General features: G+C 58.0%; 5 protein-coding genes across 5 annotated transcripts; 4 read left to right on the top strand and 1 right to left on the bottom strand.

Moving 5' to 3' along the window:
* Nucleotides 1-961: 961 nt before the first annotated feature.
* Nucleotides 962-8,436, top strand: CONPUDRAFT_109182 (carbamoyl-phosphate synth). Its single transcript, XM_007774014.1, has 10 exons — nt 962-1,270; nt 1,324-3,194; nt 3,260-3,448; nt 3,516-3,848; nt 3,914-4,092; nt 4,150-5,680; nt 5,737-7,635; nt 7,696-8,098; nt 8,163-8,233; nt 8,287-8,436. Exons 1-10 carry the CDS (start codon nt 1,024-1,026, stop codon nt 8,320-8,322), a joined length of 6,759 nt encoding a protein of 2,252 aa, XP_007772204.1. The 5' UTR covers nt 962-1,023; the 3' UTR covers nt 8,323-8,436.
* A 182-nt stretch (nt 8,437-8,618) lies between these two features.
* CONPUDRAFT_84191 (histone-fold-containing protein) lies at nt 8,619-9,982 on the top strand. Its single transcript, XM_007774013.1, has 4 exons — nt 8,619-8,730; nt 8,842-8,914; nt 9,122-9,215; nt 9,421-9,982. Exons 1-4 carry the CDS (start codon nt 8,695-8,697, stop codon nt 9,854-9,856), a joined length of 639 nt encoding a protein of 212 aa, XP_007772203.1. The 5' UTR covers nt 8,619-8,694; the 3' UTR covers nt 9,857-9,982.
* An 82-nt stretch (nt 9,983-10,064) lies between these two features.
* On the bottom strand, nt 10,065-11,448 carry CONPUDRAFT_109177 (Sld5-domain-containing protein). The gene is made up of 6 exons (XM_007774012.1): nt 10,987-11,448; nt 10,734-10,868; nt 10,542-10,624; nt 10,383-10,486; nt 10,241-10,313; nt 10,065-10,188 (listed from the first exon to the last, which is right to left on the bottom strand). Exons 1-6 carry the CDS (start codon nt 11,395-11,397, stop codon nt 10,092-10,094), a joined length of 903 nt encoding a protein of 300 aa, XP_007772202.1. The 5' UTR covers nt 11,398-11,448; the 3' UTR covers nt 10,065-10,091.
* Nucleotides 11,449-11,878: 430 nt separating this feature from the next.
* Nucleotides 11,879-13,950, top strand: CONPUDRAFT_167897 (FabD lysophospholipase-like protein; the record flags this gene model as incomplete). Its single annotated transcript, XM_007774011.1, has 5 exons — nt 11,879-11,921; nt 11,978-12,119; nt 12,229-12,459; nt 12,575-13,859; nt 13,918-13,950. 5 exons carry the CDS (start codon nt 11,879-11,881, stop codon nt 13,948-13,950), a joined length of 1,734 nt encoding a protein of 577 aa, XP_007772201.1.
* A 69-nt stretch (nt 13,951-14,019) lies between these two features.
* Nucleotides 14,020-14,676, top strand: CONPUDRAFT_157075 (uncharacterized protein; the record flags this gene model as incomplete). Its single annotated transcript, XM_007774010.1, has 1 exon — nt 14,020-14,676. The coding sequence occupies one exon, from the start codon at nt 14,020-14,022 to the stop codon at nt 14,674-14,676; it is 657 nt and encodes a 218-aa protein (XP_007772200.1).
* Between the last annotated feature and the right edge of the window lie 438 nt (nt 14,677-15,114).

Here is a 15,114-nt window from a genome sequence, read left to right as displayed (position 1 = left end):
TATCGTCGCTGGTGCGTCCTTCCTTCCCTGTCTTCCATATGGTCTAGTACGGAGCGCTGATCGGGGGATGGGTGTACTTAGCTGTAACGAATTTCTTCGTTGGCCTGTTTGCATGTATCTCGGGGACGCTGTGTTGCTGGTAAGTCTGCTCTCTCGGCGCCGGGCAGGCTGGGCGAGTGCGAGTGCTGATGGCACGAGGTTGCAGTTGTTGATCGGGGGCTTCGGGATGGGCTTCTATATAGATATTAGCTTTGAAGATCCCGGAGCCCAGAAACACGTTGGACGGTTTTATGAGAAGTTATGATCATTACGAGACTTGTTAGGATGCGGAAGGTCATTGTACTTTTGTTGTATGCTGTTATTGTAACCCTGACTGCGTCATTACCTCGCGATATTACGAACATTCCTCTTCGATGGAGTATTGCAAGGTTGAGTTCGCCCATCGACGGTCTGGGCGCTGAGCATTAGCGCGCGCTGTGAATCGCACCTATTGGTTAGCCTTGCCGTACCCTTGTGCACAGAAGCGTCTCGCTTTGCTGGTTCGCAGGCTGGGCTTCCCGCCCGTGCTTCGCATGTACATGTGCTGATGGCCAGCTGGCGCTACTTTGAAACGTGGGGCTAGGCAAACTGTGAGGGTGTGACCGCTTTTAGTTCAAGTCTTCCAGGCAGGTAGAGTGAGATGAGGATGATCAGCCTTGTTGCCCGGCTGTTGGCAAGGTGTACAATGGTGTACATCTTATTCCGACAGACGTCTCAATCACTTTAGGGTTGACAGGGGCCGACTACCGACGCGACGAGATTAGATCGATCTGCCACGTGTAGCGGAGTAGGCGCTGGCGGTAGATATATCGATTGACAAACTCGGCCAAACAGGAAGGCGGGCAAGATTTTGTCAAGGGCCTCTTGCAATCTTTTTCTTCTCTTCTTTCCTCTCCACCGAAATCGCCTTTGGGTGGAGAAGAAAGAAGTGTAAGTTTTTAGACACAACAATACCACTCTCTTCTTCAAAAAGATCCAAGGATCATGTCGTTCGCTAATGGATCGGCCGCTCCGGTCATCACACGCCCCTCTTTTCCTCGCTTGGCCAGCAACCACGGCAGACCAAACGGTCTCCCCGCTCCCCTCGCCACCTTCACCCCCATCAAAGACGACAACTCTCCTCCTGCCACTCACAATGCCGTTCTCGAGCTCAGCGATGGTTCCTCCTTCGAGGGTATCAGCTTTGGTGCAGAAGGCAAGAGCGTCGCAGGAGAATGCGTCTTCCAGACCGGTATGTCGCGTGACATCTCTTCAAACAATGATCACCGTTTACATCCCCTTCAGGTATGGTCGGATACACCGAGTCCTTAACGGATCCGTCATACGAGGGCCAGATCTTGGTCCTCACATACCCACTCATCGGCAACTACGGTGTACCCACTCGCCCCAAATCCGAGGACGTGTTCCCTGAAAATTTCGAGTCCTCGCGCATCCATGTCGCCGCCCTCGTCGTCGGATCGTACACCGAGGACTATTCCCACTTCCTCGCCGACTCATCGCTCGCTGCCTGGCTCAAAGAAAACGACATCCCCGCCATCTTCGGCGTCGACACCCGCGCACTCACCAAGAGGATCCGCGAAAAGGGCTCCATGCTTGCCCGCATCATGGCTCGCAAGAGCGACGCCAGAAGTCGTACGGTGTCCCTAGATGCGACTAGGACCCCGGCTGGCTCGCGCCCGCCCTCGCCGCCCGCGTCTACCTCGTGGAGAGAGGACTACACGGTCGTGCCCTTCCACGATCCGAACCAGGACAACCTCGTCGCTGCCGTGTCGATCAAGAAGCCCCGTGTGTACGCGGCTCGGGGCACCCCACGGAAGCACCCGTCTGGGCGACCACTAAGGGTGGTCGCCGTCGACGTCGGGATGAAGTACAACCAGATCCGGTGCTTCGTCGAGCGCGGCGTCGAACTCAAGGTCGTCCCGTGGGACTACGACTTTACCAGCGACCCCGAGCCGTACGACGGGCTCTTCCTCTCGAACGGCCCGGGTGACCCGTCGACGATCAAGACCACCGTCGATCGCCTCAGGGGAGTTCTCGAGAAGGGCGACAAGCCCGTGTTCGGTATTTGTCTCGGGCACCAGCTCCTCGCACTCGCGGCTGGCGCGAAGACGAGCAAGATGAAGTACGGCAACCGCGGGCACAACATTCCGTGCACGGACGCGCTCTCGGGCCGGTGCTACATCACGAGTCAGAACCACGGGTACCAGGTCGACGCGGACACACTACCCGCAGGGTGGAAGGAGCTGTTCCGAAACGCGAACGACGAGAGCAACGAGGGGATCTACTGCGAGGACCGCCCGTTCTTCTCCGTGCAGTTCCACCCCGAGTCGACGCCCGGTCCGCGGGACACCGAGTTCCTGTTCGACGTGTTCATCCGGCGCGTCGAGGACTGCGCGTCCGTGGGCGCGCTCAACGCGCCGCCGCTGACGCTGCCGGGCGGGCGCAAGGAGGACAACGACAAGCGGGTGCCGCGAGCGAAGGTGCAGAAGGTGCTCATCCTCGGCTCTGGCGGGCTGTCGATCGGGCAGGCGGGCGAGTTCGACTACTCGGGCTCGCAGGCGATCAAGGCGCTCAAAGAGGAGGGCATCTACACGATCCTCGTGAACCCCAATATCGCGACGATCGCGACGTCCAAGGGGCTCGCGGACAAGGTGTACTTTTTGCCGGTGACGCCCGAGTTTGTGCGCAAGATTATTGCGTATGAGAAGCCGGACGGGATATATGTGACGTTTGGCGGGCAGACGGCGTTGAATGTGGGGATTAAGCTGAGGGACGAGTTCGAGGGGATGGGCGTGCAGGTGCTCGGGACGCCGGTGGAGACGATTATTACGACGGAGGACAGGCAGCTGTTTGCGCAGGCGATGGAGAGCATCGGGGAGCGGTGTGCGCAGAGTGCGACGGCGACGACGCCCGACGAGGCTGTGAGCGCGGCGAACGCGATTGGGTTCCCGGTGATTGTACGCGCGGCGTATGCGCTTGGCGGGTTGGGATCGGGGTTTGCGCAGGACGAGGCGCAGTTGAGGGCGTTGTGCAGTAAGGCGTTTGCGACGAGCCCGCAGGTGCTGGTGGAGAAGAGTATGAAGGGGTGGAAGGAGATCGAGTATGAGGTTGTGCGGGATTGTAGGGATAATTGTATCACGGTTTGTAACATGGAGGTGGGTCTCTTTTCTTTTCGCTTGTCGATGCGTCTGGGACGTTGTCGCTTATCAATGTTGTGCAGAACTTCGATCCGCTGGGCATCCACACGGGCGACTCGATCGTTGTTGCGCCGTCGCAGACGCTGTCGGATGCGGACTACAATATGCTGCGGACGACGGCGATTAATGTTATTCGGCACTTGGGTGTCGTCGGCGAGTGCAATATCCAGTATGCGCTCAACCCGACGTCGCGCGAGTTCTGCATCATCGAGGTACGCGCTCTCCGTTCACTTCACCCTGCGATGAGACTAAGTTGTCCCCTCAATGCTCGAAAATTAGGTCAACGCCCGCCTCTCGCGCTCCTCCGCGCTCGCCTCGAAAGCGACCGGCTACCCGCTCGCGTTCATCGCGGCGAAGCTCGGGCTCGGTATCCCGCTGAACGAGATCAAGAACTCGGTGACGAAGCTGACGTCCGCGTGCTTCGAGCCGTCGCTCGACTACTGCGTTGTCAAGATCCCGCGGTGGGACCTGAAGAAGTTCAGCCGCGTGTCGAGGCTGCTGAGCAGCAGCATGAAGTCCGTGGGCGAGGTGATGGCCATCGGGAGGAGCTTCGAGGAGACGATTCAGAAGGCGATTAGGGCGATTGATGATTCGTTCCTTGGGTTTTCGAACGTGAGTGGCGAGCGTTTTGTTTGTTGTTTGAGGTTTGCGGGGGTGCTGATGGAGAAGGCGTGCAGAACGACTTTGTGGAGGATATTGACGAGGAGTTGGTTAATCCGACGGATAAGCGCATCTTTGCGATCGCGAGCGCGTTCCATAGGGGCTACAGCGTCGACAAGATCTGGCAGATGACGAACATCGACAAGTGGTTCCTCACGAAGCTGCAGTATGTGCACAGGATGGAGAAGCAGCTTTTGTGAGTGTTATGCATGTTTTTGTGGAGTTGTATGTGCTGACGGCCTCGGTTTTGCAGGAATGTGAACATTTCTACGCTTCGTCCCGACCTTCTTCGCAGCGCCAAGCAACTTGGTTTCTCCGACAAGCTAATTGCCACCTGTCTTGGCTCCACCGAGCTGGCTGTGCGTCGGCTGCGCCAGGAGGCCAGTATCGCGCCGTACGTCAAGCAGATCGACACTGTCGCGGCTGAGTTCCCGGCGTTCACCAACTACCTTTATACGACGTATAACGCCGTCGAGCACGATATCGACTTCGAGGACCGGGGTGTCATGGTGCTTGGCTCGGGCGTGTACCGTATCGGCTCGTCTGTCGAGTTCGACTGGTGCGCGGTGCGCGCGATCCGCACGCTGCGCGAGCAGGGCTTCCCGACGGTGATGGTGAACTACAACCCGGAGACGGTCAGCACGGACTACGACGAGGCGGACAAGCTGTACTTTGAGAACATCAGTCTCGAGACGATCCTCGATATCTACGACACGGAGCGGTCGCGCGGTGTTATCCTGTCCATGGGCGGGCAGACGCCGAACAATATTGCGCTGCCGCTGTTCCGCCAGAACGTCAAGATCTACGGGACGTCGCCCGAGATGATCGATACGGCGGAGAATAGGTTCAAGTTCTCGCGTCTGCTTGACGAGATCGGGGTGGACCAGCCGCAGTGGAAGGAGCTGACGAGCTTCGAGGAGGCGCACACGTTCTGCAATGCGGTCGGGTACCCTGTGCTCGTCCGGCCGTCGTATGTCCTCTCGGGCGCCGCGATGAACGTCGTGTCCACCCGCGACGACCTCTCGAACTACCTCACCCAGGCGACGGCCGTGTCGCGCGAGCATCCGGTTGTCATCACCAAGTACATCGAGCAGGCGAAGGAGATCGAGATGGACGCGGTCGCCAAGGACGGCAAGATGATCATGCACTTTATCTCGGAGCACGTCGAGAACGCGGGCGTGCACTCGGGCGACGCGACGCTCATCCACCCGCCGCAGGACCTCGACCCGACGACGGTGCGCCAGATCGAGGAGGCGACGGCGAAGATCGGGAACGCGCTGAACGTGACGGGCCCGTTCAACATCCAGTTCATCGCGAAGAACAACGAGATCAAGGTGATCGAGTGCAACCTGCGCGCGGCGCGCTCGTTCCCGTTCGTGAGCAAGGTCACCGGGATCGACGCGATCGAGATGGCGACCAAGGTGATGCTCGGGCTCCCCGTGGAGCCGTACCCCGATGCGGGGATGCCCGCGGACTACGTAGGCGTGAAGGTACCGCAGTTCAGCTTCAGCCGGCTGTCGGGCGCGGACCCGGTGCTGGGCGTCGAGATGGCGTCGACGGGCGAGGTGGCGTGTTTCGGGAAGGACAAGTATGAGGCGTATCTCAAGGCGCTGATTTCGACGGGGATTGTGCCGCCCGAGAAGAATATTTTGTTCTCGGTTGGGAGTTATAAGGAGAAGCTGGAGCTGTTGCCGTCTGTGCAGAAACTCGCTGCGGCGGGGTACAATATCTTTGCGACGGCGGGGACGTCGGACTTCTTGACGGAGCATAATGTTCCATGCAAGGTGTGTCCTGTTAATAGGTTTTTCGAGGAGCGGATGTTGACGATGGTTTTGAACAGTACCTGGAGTCGCTCGACGAGACCGGAGGCGACAAGTTGAAGTCAGAGTACTCGCTCACGCAGCACCTGGCCAACAACCTCATCGACATGTACATCAACCTGCCATCGAAGAACAACTACCGCCGCCCCGCGAGCTACACGAGCAAGGGCTACAAGACGCGGAGGATGGCCGTCGACTTTGCTGTGCCGCTGATCACGAACGTCAAGAACGCCAAGATGCTCGCGGAGGCGCTCGTGAGGAAGCTGCCGCTCGACGTGTCGACGATCGATTCGAAGAGCTCGCACATCACGCATACTTTCCCTGGGCTCGTCAATGTCGCGAGCTTCGTGCCCGACCTCACGCCCTCTGGTGCTGCCGCTGCCTTGCGCGACGCGACGACGGCGTCTATCAGCGCGGGCTTTACGGCGTCGCTGGTTCTCCCTGTTGGTGTGAGTGGGGCGATCACGGACGCCGAGACGCTGGAACAGGTGCGGCACATCGCGACACAGAATGCGTACTGCAACTACGCGCTGAGTATTGCTGCGACGGACGACAACGTGAACTCGATCGACGAGGAGATCCGCGCGGACGTCAAGTCGCTCTTTATCCCCTTCCGCTGCGGCACCGGCTCGCCGACCAAGATCTCGACCGTTGCGGCGCACTTCGCGTCGTGGCCGTCGGACAAACTCATCGTCGCGGACGCACAGGGCTCGGACCTCGCCTCGGTGCTGCTACTCGCGAGCCTGCACAATCGGACGGTGCACATCACGGACGTGCGGAGCGAGGAGGATCTGCTCCTGATCTCGCTCAGCAAGGCGAAGAACCTCAAGGTGACGTGCGACCTCTCGGTGTTCCTGCTGTTCTTCTCGAAGGAGCAGTTCCCCGAGTCGTCCTCGCTGGTGTCGGCGTCCGTGCAGAAGACGCTGTGGAAGAACCTGGACGCTGTCGATGCATTCTCTGTTGGCGCGACGCCGTTCAGGCTTGCGAGCGAGCTTGGGGAGTCTGCATCTGCGTGGTCTGGCGCCGAGGAGACGCTGCCGCTGCTGTTGAACGCTGTTACTGAGGGTCGTTTGACGCTCGACGATATCCGTGCCCGCCTGCACGATAATCCGATTCGCATATTTGGGCTTCCGGAACAGACGAACACGCACGTCGAGGTTGTCGTTGGCAGGCGGCATGGGCTCGTTAGGAAAGCGTCCAACTGGTCGCCTTTGGACAAGACTGTCACCGGCTCGGTCCACCGTGTTGTCGTCCACGGCAAGACACTCTTCCTCGACGGTACTCTGTCGTCGACCTTGCCTCTGGCGAAGGACATTTCGAGTGCGAGCATCAGCCATGGCGTGGCGGATCGTCAGACCCCTGCCCTGGTGGTCTCAAAGCCCGAATTCGTATCACCGCTGCCACCTATGTCCCATCGCCCGTCTGCCGACGTCGCCAGCCAGCATACGCTCGGGACTAGCACTACGCTCATGCCACAGCCTGGCAACTTCCAGACGCTCACGCCGCACCCGGCCTTCCACCGCCGCCACATTCTATCCGTGAAGCAGTTCACGCAGCGGGACATGTACGACCTCTTCTCGCTTGCGCACGAGATGCGGCTGCAGGTCGAGCGCAACGGAACGCTGGACATTCTGCGCGGGAAAGTGCTCTGCACGCTCTTCTACGAGCCGTCCACGCGGACGAGCGCGTCGTTCGACGCGGCGATGAAGCGCTGCGGCGGGGAGGTTATTCAGGTCACCGCGGACACGTCGTCCGTCAAGAAGGGCGAGACGCTCGCGGACACGATCCGCACGGTCGGGTGCTATGCGGACGCGATCGCGATCAGGCATCCGGATGTGGGCAGCTCGCAGCATGCGGCGAAGTTTTCGCCTGTGCCGGTTTTGAACTGCGGTGATGGGGTTGGGGAGCATCCTACGCAGGTGAGTTTGGGGCTCTAGGCTCGTATCGTGGATGAGATTGCTGACGAGAAGCTGTTAAAGGCTCTCCTTGATGTCTACACTATCCGTTCTGAACTCGGAACCGTCAACGGCAAGACGATCACGCTTCTTGGCGACCTGAAGAACGGGCGAACCGTGCACTCGCTCGTCACGCTTCTGTGCCACTACAGCGTGCGGCTCAACTTTGTGTCGCCCTCGTCGCTCGCGATGCCCGCGAGCGTGATCGCGGCGGTGCGCAAGGCGGGTGTGAGCGTGACGATCACGGAGTCGCTCGAGGAGGTGCTGGGCGACACGGACGTGCTGTATGTGACGCGGGTGCAGAAGGAGAGGTTCGAGAGCGAGCAGGCGTGGATGCGCGTGCGGGACTCGTACCGCGTCGACCATGCGCTGCTTGCGCGGGCGAAGGAGGAGATGATTGTGATGCACCCGCTGCCGAGGGTTAATGGTGCGTTACCTTGTAGCGGTGATGGACTGGATACTGATGTTCGGTTTCGTGTTTGTTTTTGTAGAAATCGATCCCGAGGTCGACTTCGACTCGAGGCGCGCTGTTTACTTCCGGCAGATGCGTTATGGACTTTTCGTGAGTAGCTGAGACTTTTTGATTTGGAGTTCGTTTTCTCATGACGATTTCAGATTCGTATGGCATTGCTCGCCAGTGTCATGGCTTAGAATAGGGAACGATGAGCATGGACATCTGAAAAGTACATTAGTGTTTCCTTTGGATTAATTTGATGGTCTACGGTGTAGAGAGTTTGCTGCAATCAAATGATTTGCTACCTTCCCGCCAACAAAACCGTTGTTGCATACGTAGGAGATTTTTCAGGCTGGTTGTGATATACGGATTCTCAGGGTCGGCGAGCTGGAAAGCGGTGTTGATATGGATGCACGTGATCGCTATCTGCCATAGATGTGAGTCGCCATTGTGTGCGCATATAACTAGCCGCCATCCTCCCCCTTCCGCGAGCATCCCCTCTTTCCCTCCCCCTTCTCCTCTCTCCTCGCTCACACTCTGTTGCGCTCAGTCAGAGGGCTGAAACGAAGATGAAGAACAAGAACAAGCAGACCAAGTTCCCTGTCGTACGTGGCTGCTGCGCTTGTGCGGGGCGCTCATATTCTGACCCGCGTTATGCATCTTTGTTCTGTCTTGACTTGTTCACCCAACCCATGAACGTGTCCTCGGGAAAATAGGCGCGCATCAAGAAGATCATGCAGAAGGACGAGGAGGTGGGCAAGGTCGCGCAGGCGACGCCGGTCGTTATCTGTGAGTCCCTCGTGCGCATTGTGGGCGTCCGTGGGCTCATGTTTCGTCTTCGTGCATTACTGCTGGGCCTGTACCGCTGCCCGCTTGTGGAACCTCTGGCTGCTTCACTCCTTGATCCTGGATTCGTCGATACGGCACGCTGTTGCGCTGTACTCTGCTTCGGGAACGCGAAACGCCGCGGCGGACGGGGGAACGCTGTGTGTACAGCAAAAGCGCTCGAGCTTTTTCTTGCCATGATTGTCGATGAGTCGAGTAAAGTCACGTTGGAGCGCGGGGCGAAGCGGGTGGAGGCGTATCATCTGTGCGTGTGCCGTTTGCTCCTATTCTATGTGTTTCCCTCTCGTCCTCAAACTCATCATCACATATCTCTTCTATCCCCGCATTCGTTATCCACCTCTCATCCACCCCGCATCATTCTTCTACATTGACTTGACGTCGTACCTCTCCCTTGATTACTTGGCTGACGATCATATTCCTCTTCTACATCCCCTGATACGTCTACGCAGAAAACACGCAGTCGAAACGACCGAGATGCTCGACTTCCTCAAGGAGATCGTCGAGGCCGTGCCGGATCCGTCGGCGGGGGGAACCATCGACCTCCTCGCCGAGGCCGAGGCGAAGAAGAAGCGTCGGAACAAGCGCAACGGCGCAGAGGGCGGTGCGCCGGGCGGGCGGCGGCGGCGGCGAAAGGTGGACAAGGACGAGGAAGAGGACGAAGGTGAAGGTGAAGGTGACGGAGAGGGTGACGGGGAGGGCGATGGAGAGGGCGACGGCGACGGCGCGGATACGGGCGAGGAAGGCGGGGTGCGGAGCGAGCCGGAGAGGGAGGAGGAGGACAGTCCCATGGACGTTGAGCGCCCGCGAGGCGGTGGGAGAGGCGGTAGGCGCATGCGGTATGTGGAAGCGGATGGGGAGGATAAGCCGTATATGCCCCCGCGATGAGGGGGTGGATGATGGACGATGGACTTTGACAAGGTAGTTTTGTAGCTTTATGACGACATGACCTGTCTGCTAATGTACGCTTGGTGTGCTATCTAAGTTATCCTGCACGTCTTTGTTCGTTCTCGCACATGTGGGACGTTATTATACACGTTCATGCATTTGATTTGGGTTTCATGATACATGTTTTACGCATCGGACATTGGGTATATGTGATGTAAGGTGTCGATCCGTACGGCTACACTAGCTCAGCCTCTCCACGAGCAACTAGCTGGTCAACGACGGCGTAGGGGGTTAGCGAGATGTGGCCTTTCTTCATCTCGTGTGGGGTCCCGCTGAGAGGACTCAGTCAGATAGGGGCAAGACAGCAAAGCAAGGGCAGCTTACTCTGGAAGCGTTATTCGAGGACAGTCTTCTCTTGCATGCACAAACACTGGTCGAGACCTGTCTGGCTCGGCGACTGCACACAAATTGTCAATGTAAGCGAGGTTGCCAGCAAACTAGTAGATGATGATATTAAGGGACTTACCCATCGGTGGGACGAACGGCGGTGCGTCATCCAATGTCTGCTGGCTGTCGGGCAGACTCTGCAGAACGGCGTGGTAGAAGTGCTGGTCGGTTAGGTTTGCGTATCTGTTGGCAGCGTCCCTATCAGTGCGTCAGAGCTCATTGCGAGGTTCGGGTGTACCGTCTCGCGTGCTCGACCTCGTTCTCCAGCAGCTTCTCCTGCATTTCGGGCTGCGTCATGATGTGCCGCGCGTACTTCTCGATCTACACATCGGCGGTGTCAGACTAGACTAGCGTCTGCAGAAGAAGGGAAAGTAGGAGAAGGGAGAGGTGCACAGCAGAGTGGAAGGGAGAAAAGTGAGCTCAAGCTCACCTTGAACAAACGCGTGCGGAGGTACGATCTCACGACGAACTTGACGCGTTCGACTTCTGTTTGGACGAGCATGATCCGGAAGTGTTCGTCTTCTGAGCTGCTGGGGTCACCGCGCAGGAGCTGTACCGTTTCACTCTGCATAGTTCGAGTAACAGTCAGCTTGTGTTTTGACACGACACGATATCTCGCGAGAGACATGAAAGGAGCAGGATGTGGATGCATAAGGAAAGCCTAAGCGAGATGACTTACCCACCTGACGCCTAATATGATCCAGCAGCTCGCTGAGAAGGGCCTCTTGGACGGGCAGTATGTCCGGCGCGTGCCGCTCGTTCATCCAATGGCGCACGAGCTGCTGCAGCGGCGTCTCCGAGACGTCCTCGCGCAGGAAGTCGGGCAGCTCCTCATCATCGTCGCCTCCGTCTTCGGCGGCGTGGCCCCGCCCGAGTCCGTTGACGTGGTCGGCACCGGCATCGCGGATGCGCACGTCGCCGTCTGCGTCTCGGGATGATGGGCCGGCTGCGGGCAGGCCGTCGGGATCGTGGCGCGATGCGCGGCGGAGGCGGTCTTGGAAGGAGTTAGTGGTGGTGCCGCCGCCACGGCCACGGGCGTTGGAGGTGGATGAGGAGCCGCGGCCGAGGGAGGTGAAGAAGTCTTCGTCGTCCATTGCGATTACTCTTGAGTGTAAGGACAGGTAGGGACGGGTGGAGGAAGCGAGACGCGTCTGCGATTGCTTACGAGGAGTCGCGTCTGGAAGACTCGGGACGCGTCGACGTCCTTTGGCTCTCATTATTATGGGAAACTGACCATCTCTCTTTTCACCTTCAGGCCTTTCATCGTGGCCCTCATACTCATTCAACGCTTTAACGTATATTCTCGCGTGCGATGTACCGAGCATTCCGAGGGGCAATCGACCGGAAAACGATCCTCAAAGCCAACGCAACCAGCTGCAGCAGGCTGAGAATGGGCGCCAGAGCGAGTAGGCAGGACCCTTTTGGATCTGCCTCATGGCACTGCAAACGTTCCTATCGATCCCATCTTGAACTCGAACCTCCACCATCTCAATTTCCAGACATAAAGTCTAGTGATTAACCAGCATACCAAAAGTCTTCCGCTCGTCTTTTTGACTAACATACAGTAAATACAACATGCCTGACGACGACATCAAAGCCCTCCGCCTTCTGTCTATCGGTGAGTACCTCTCTCAACGATACGGCGCAGTCGTTCTTATCGTGATACTGCTCTAGATGGCGGGGGCGGTCCCAGGGGAATGTCTCCTCTGCTCATCCTTCGCGAGATCATGCAGCGCATCCAGGCGAAGGACAACCTGCCCACCACTCCCGAGCCGCATACTTACTTTGACATGATCGGCGGCACTGGCACTGGCGGGTAAGCCTCACGATCCTAATCCTCCACTGCCTTCCATCTCACCTTCCATCTCTCTTCATCGTCTTATGATCGCATCCACCGTGACTGATGACCTCCTCTTGCCTCGTAGGCTTACCGCCCTCCTCCTGGGCCGCCTCCGCATGCCAATCGATGAGGCAATCAAGGCCTACGACGACCTCAACCACCGCGTGTTCGTCGGCGCGAAGAAGCCCACCGGCAGCGACGAGGCTTCGAGGTCCGAGGCATTCATCAAGTTCATCCAGGAGCTCTGCATGAAGAAGCTCGGTATCAGGGACGCTCGCATGATGGAGGACGCTTCTGACGTGAATGCGTGCAAGGTGTACGTATGATCTATTCTGTCTCGTCGTTCTTCCTTCCATATCGTCTTCGGCTTTGCTCGCCGCCGTCCTTCCACACCGTGTTCGCAAGCACTGACCAACGCTCTCTCCATCCAGCTTCATCTGCTCTCGTCTCGCCGAGAACATGAACGCCGAAAAGCCTGCGCTCCTCCGCACCTACATGACCTCCAAGCACCGCAGCCCCGACTGCCTCGTCTGGGAGGCCGCCCGCGCCGCGCTCGCCATGCCAGGCTACTTCAAGCCCGTCAACATCTCCGACGGCGGCGTCACCCAGCGCTACGTCGACGGCGGCATTGGGCTCACCAACCCGTCCCAGGTCCTCCTCCGCGAGGCCGAGGTCGTCTTCCCGAACGGCAGCCTCGGCGTCGTCGTCAGCCTCGGCACGGGCCACCTCCCGACCATCGCGCTGTCCCAGGACGGCGGCGCCGGCGGCGCGTCGTCCGCGTTCGCGTTCGGGCGCACGCCGGCGTCTGAAATCTTCAAGGCGATCCAGGGCACCGCGCTCGACTCGGAGCGCGTGTCCGAGGAGCTCGCTGCTCTGTTTAGTAACTACCCGGATGTGTATTTCCGGTTCAACGTCTCCCAGGGGATGCAGGGGATGTCGTGGGCGGCCTGGGACGCCAGCCCGAGCGCGGTGCCGGCGCATACTGCGCAGTATTTGAAGGTGTTGGATGTAGATCGCCGTGTTGACGCGGCTGTGGTGGCGCTGTTGGCGCCCCAGATGCGTGTTTCGATTGCTGCTGTGAACAGCCTCCCCGCGCCTCAGGCAGGCGGGATAGTGGGCAAGCCTGCCAAGGCCGTGCCTCCTCCCATCAGCACCTTTACTGGGAGGTCGGACGCGTTGTCCCTATTGCGGGCCTACTTCTCGCAGAAGAAGAGTGCAAGGACCCAGCACATATTCGTGCTGCATGGTCCCGGGGGTGCGGGAAAGACCCAGATCGCCTGCAAGTTTGTGGACGAGTGCAGGAGTGCAGGTGGACAGATGTTCACGGACCTGATTCTGGTGGATGCATCCAATGTGCAGACCATTGAGGCCGATCTGGGTGCTCTGGCTGTGACCAAGGGGGCGGGGAAATCCCACTCGGATGCACTGGGGTGGCTGGCTACCCAGAGGTCGAACTGGCTGCTGTTCTTTGATAACGCGGATGATCCCTCGTTTAATCTGAGTGCCTATATGCCCAAGTGCACCCATGGGAACATCTTGATCACTACCAGGAATAAATCAGTGCAGCAGCTCGGAGCCGGTTCACAGTCTGCATACCATGTGTACAAGATGAAGAAGGATGAGGCTATTGATCTCCTGCTGCAGTTGCTCTGCAAGCAAGATCCCGAGATGAGTGTCAGAGATATCTTGCAGGGGATGGCAAGCCAGCTTGTGGAGGTGAATTCGCTCTGCTGGATACATCATTCGATTATGCTAATAATTACGTGATCAATAGGAACTGGGATGTTTTGCTCTGGCTATTGCTTAAGCTGGAGCATACATCTGCTTCCATGACTGCCCCATCCAGAATTATCTCATTCTGCTGAAGAACCAAAAGATGCAGCTTCTGAAGATTAAACCTGTTCAGTGGGCAGATGACTACCAGTTCAATGCCTACACAACATGGGAGATCAGCATTGCCAGGTTGACTGAGAATGCTGTCAACCTCCTGCAGCACTGTGCATTCATGCACCACAGCGGCATCCAGCAGGAGATTTTCAGGGCTGCATATGACAGCTCAGAGTGGCCCGAGAATCAGAGGCTGCCCTTCCTTGAAGGCTTCTTGGATGGTCATGGCCAGTGGGACATGTTGAAGTTCTATGATGTGGTCAAGGAGCTGCTCGAGTGCTCCCTCGTCCACTCCTCCCATGGGTCCTATGACATCCACCCTCTCATCCACCAGTGGCTCTCTGACAAGGTGGAGAACAAGGCTGTCCTGCAGGCTGAGGTGGCGCAGATTCTGGTGCTGGCTGTTCCTTCAGGGGGCAGAAGCCGCAGAACTCAGGATGCGCTGTCACTCAAGAGGATGTTGTATGTGCACATGCAGCATGTGGACAAGGCTGGCCTCTCTATTCAGGTGGCTGAGAAATGGGCTGAGGTATTCAGAGATATGGGGAATTGGGCTGGGGAGCTCAAGCTCAGGGAGCTGGTCTATGATGAGAACATGAAGCTGTATGGGTTTGAGAACCAGAGGACTCTGGTGACAAAGGACTGACGCGAGTATAGCTAGGATGTCTATGAAAGCGCAGACTCACCGGGCAGTTAGTGTTGAAGGTTGAGTAGTAGCGGGTTAGGCTGATAGCTGACGATGGTAGTCGTTCGGTGGAGAGAGAAGACTTAGATGATATTCATGGTAGCGACTGTATATATATGACAGGAGCGTGTGAAGTCACTACCGTATTCGTAACTACTGTGCAGTCCATGTCCCACGGTAATGCGGGACGGCTACGTAAGCAGAACGTGGCCCTATGCGATGAACGCGGAGCCACACGAGTGCGTAAGCGCTTAAGGTACCGCTAGGATACTAAGCGCCTGAATAGACGTATGAAGGCGATGTTTACTTGTAGACCTCTAGGAGGAACATCGCCGTATAGGAGGCTTCTGGATGAACCAATAAAGCCGTAAAGGGTCGAATACTAGACGTAAATCTGAC

This window comes from Coniophora puteana (genome assembly GCF_000271625.1).
Source record: "Coniophora puteana RWD-64-598 SS2 unplaced genomic scaffold CONPUscaffold_11, whole genome shotgun sequence".
NCBI classification, from domain to species: domain Eukaryota; kingdom Fungi; phylum Basidiomycota; class Agaricomycetes; order Boletales; family Coniophoraceae; genus Coniophora; species Coniophora puteana.
The sequence above is the reverse complement of the archived record's forward strand: the minus strand, read 5'-3'. Positions and strand labels throughout refer to the sequence as shown.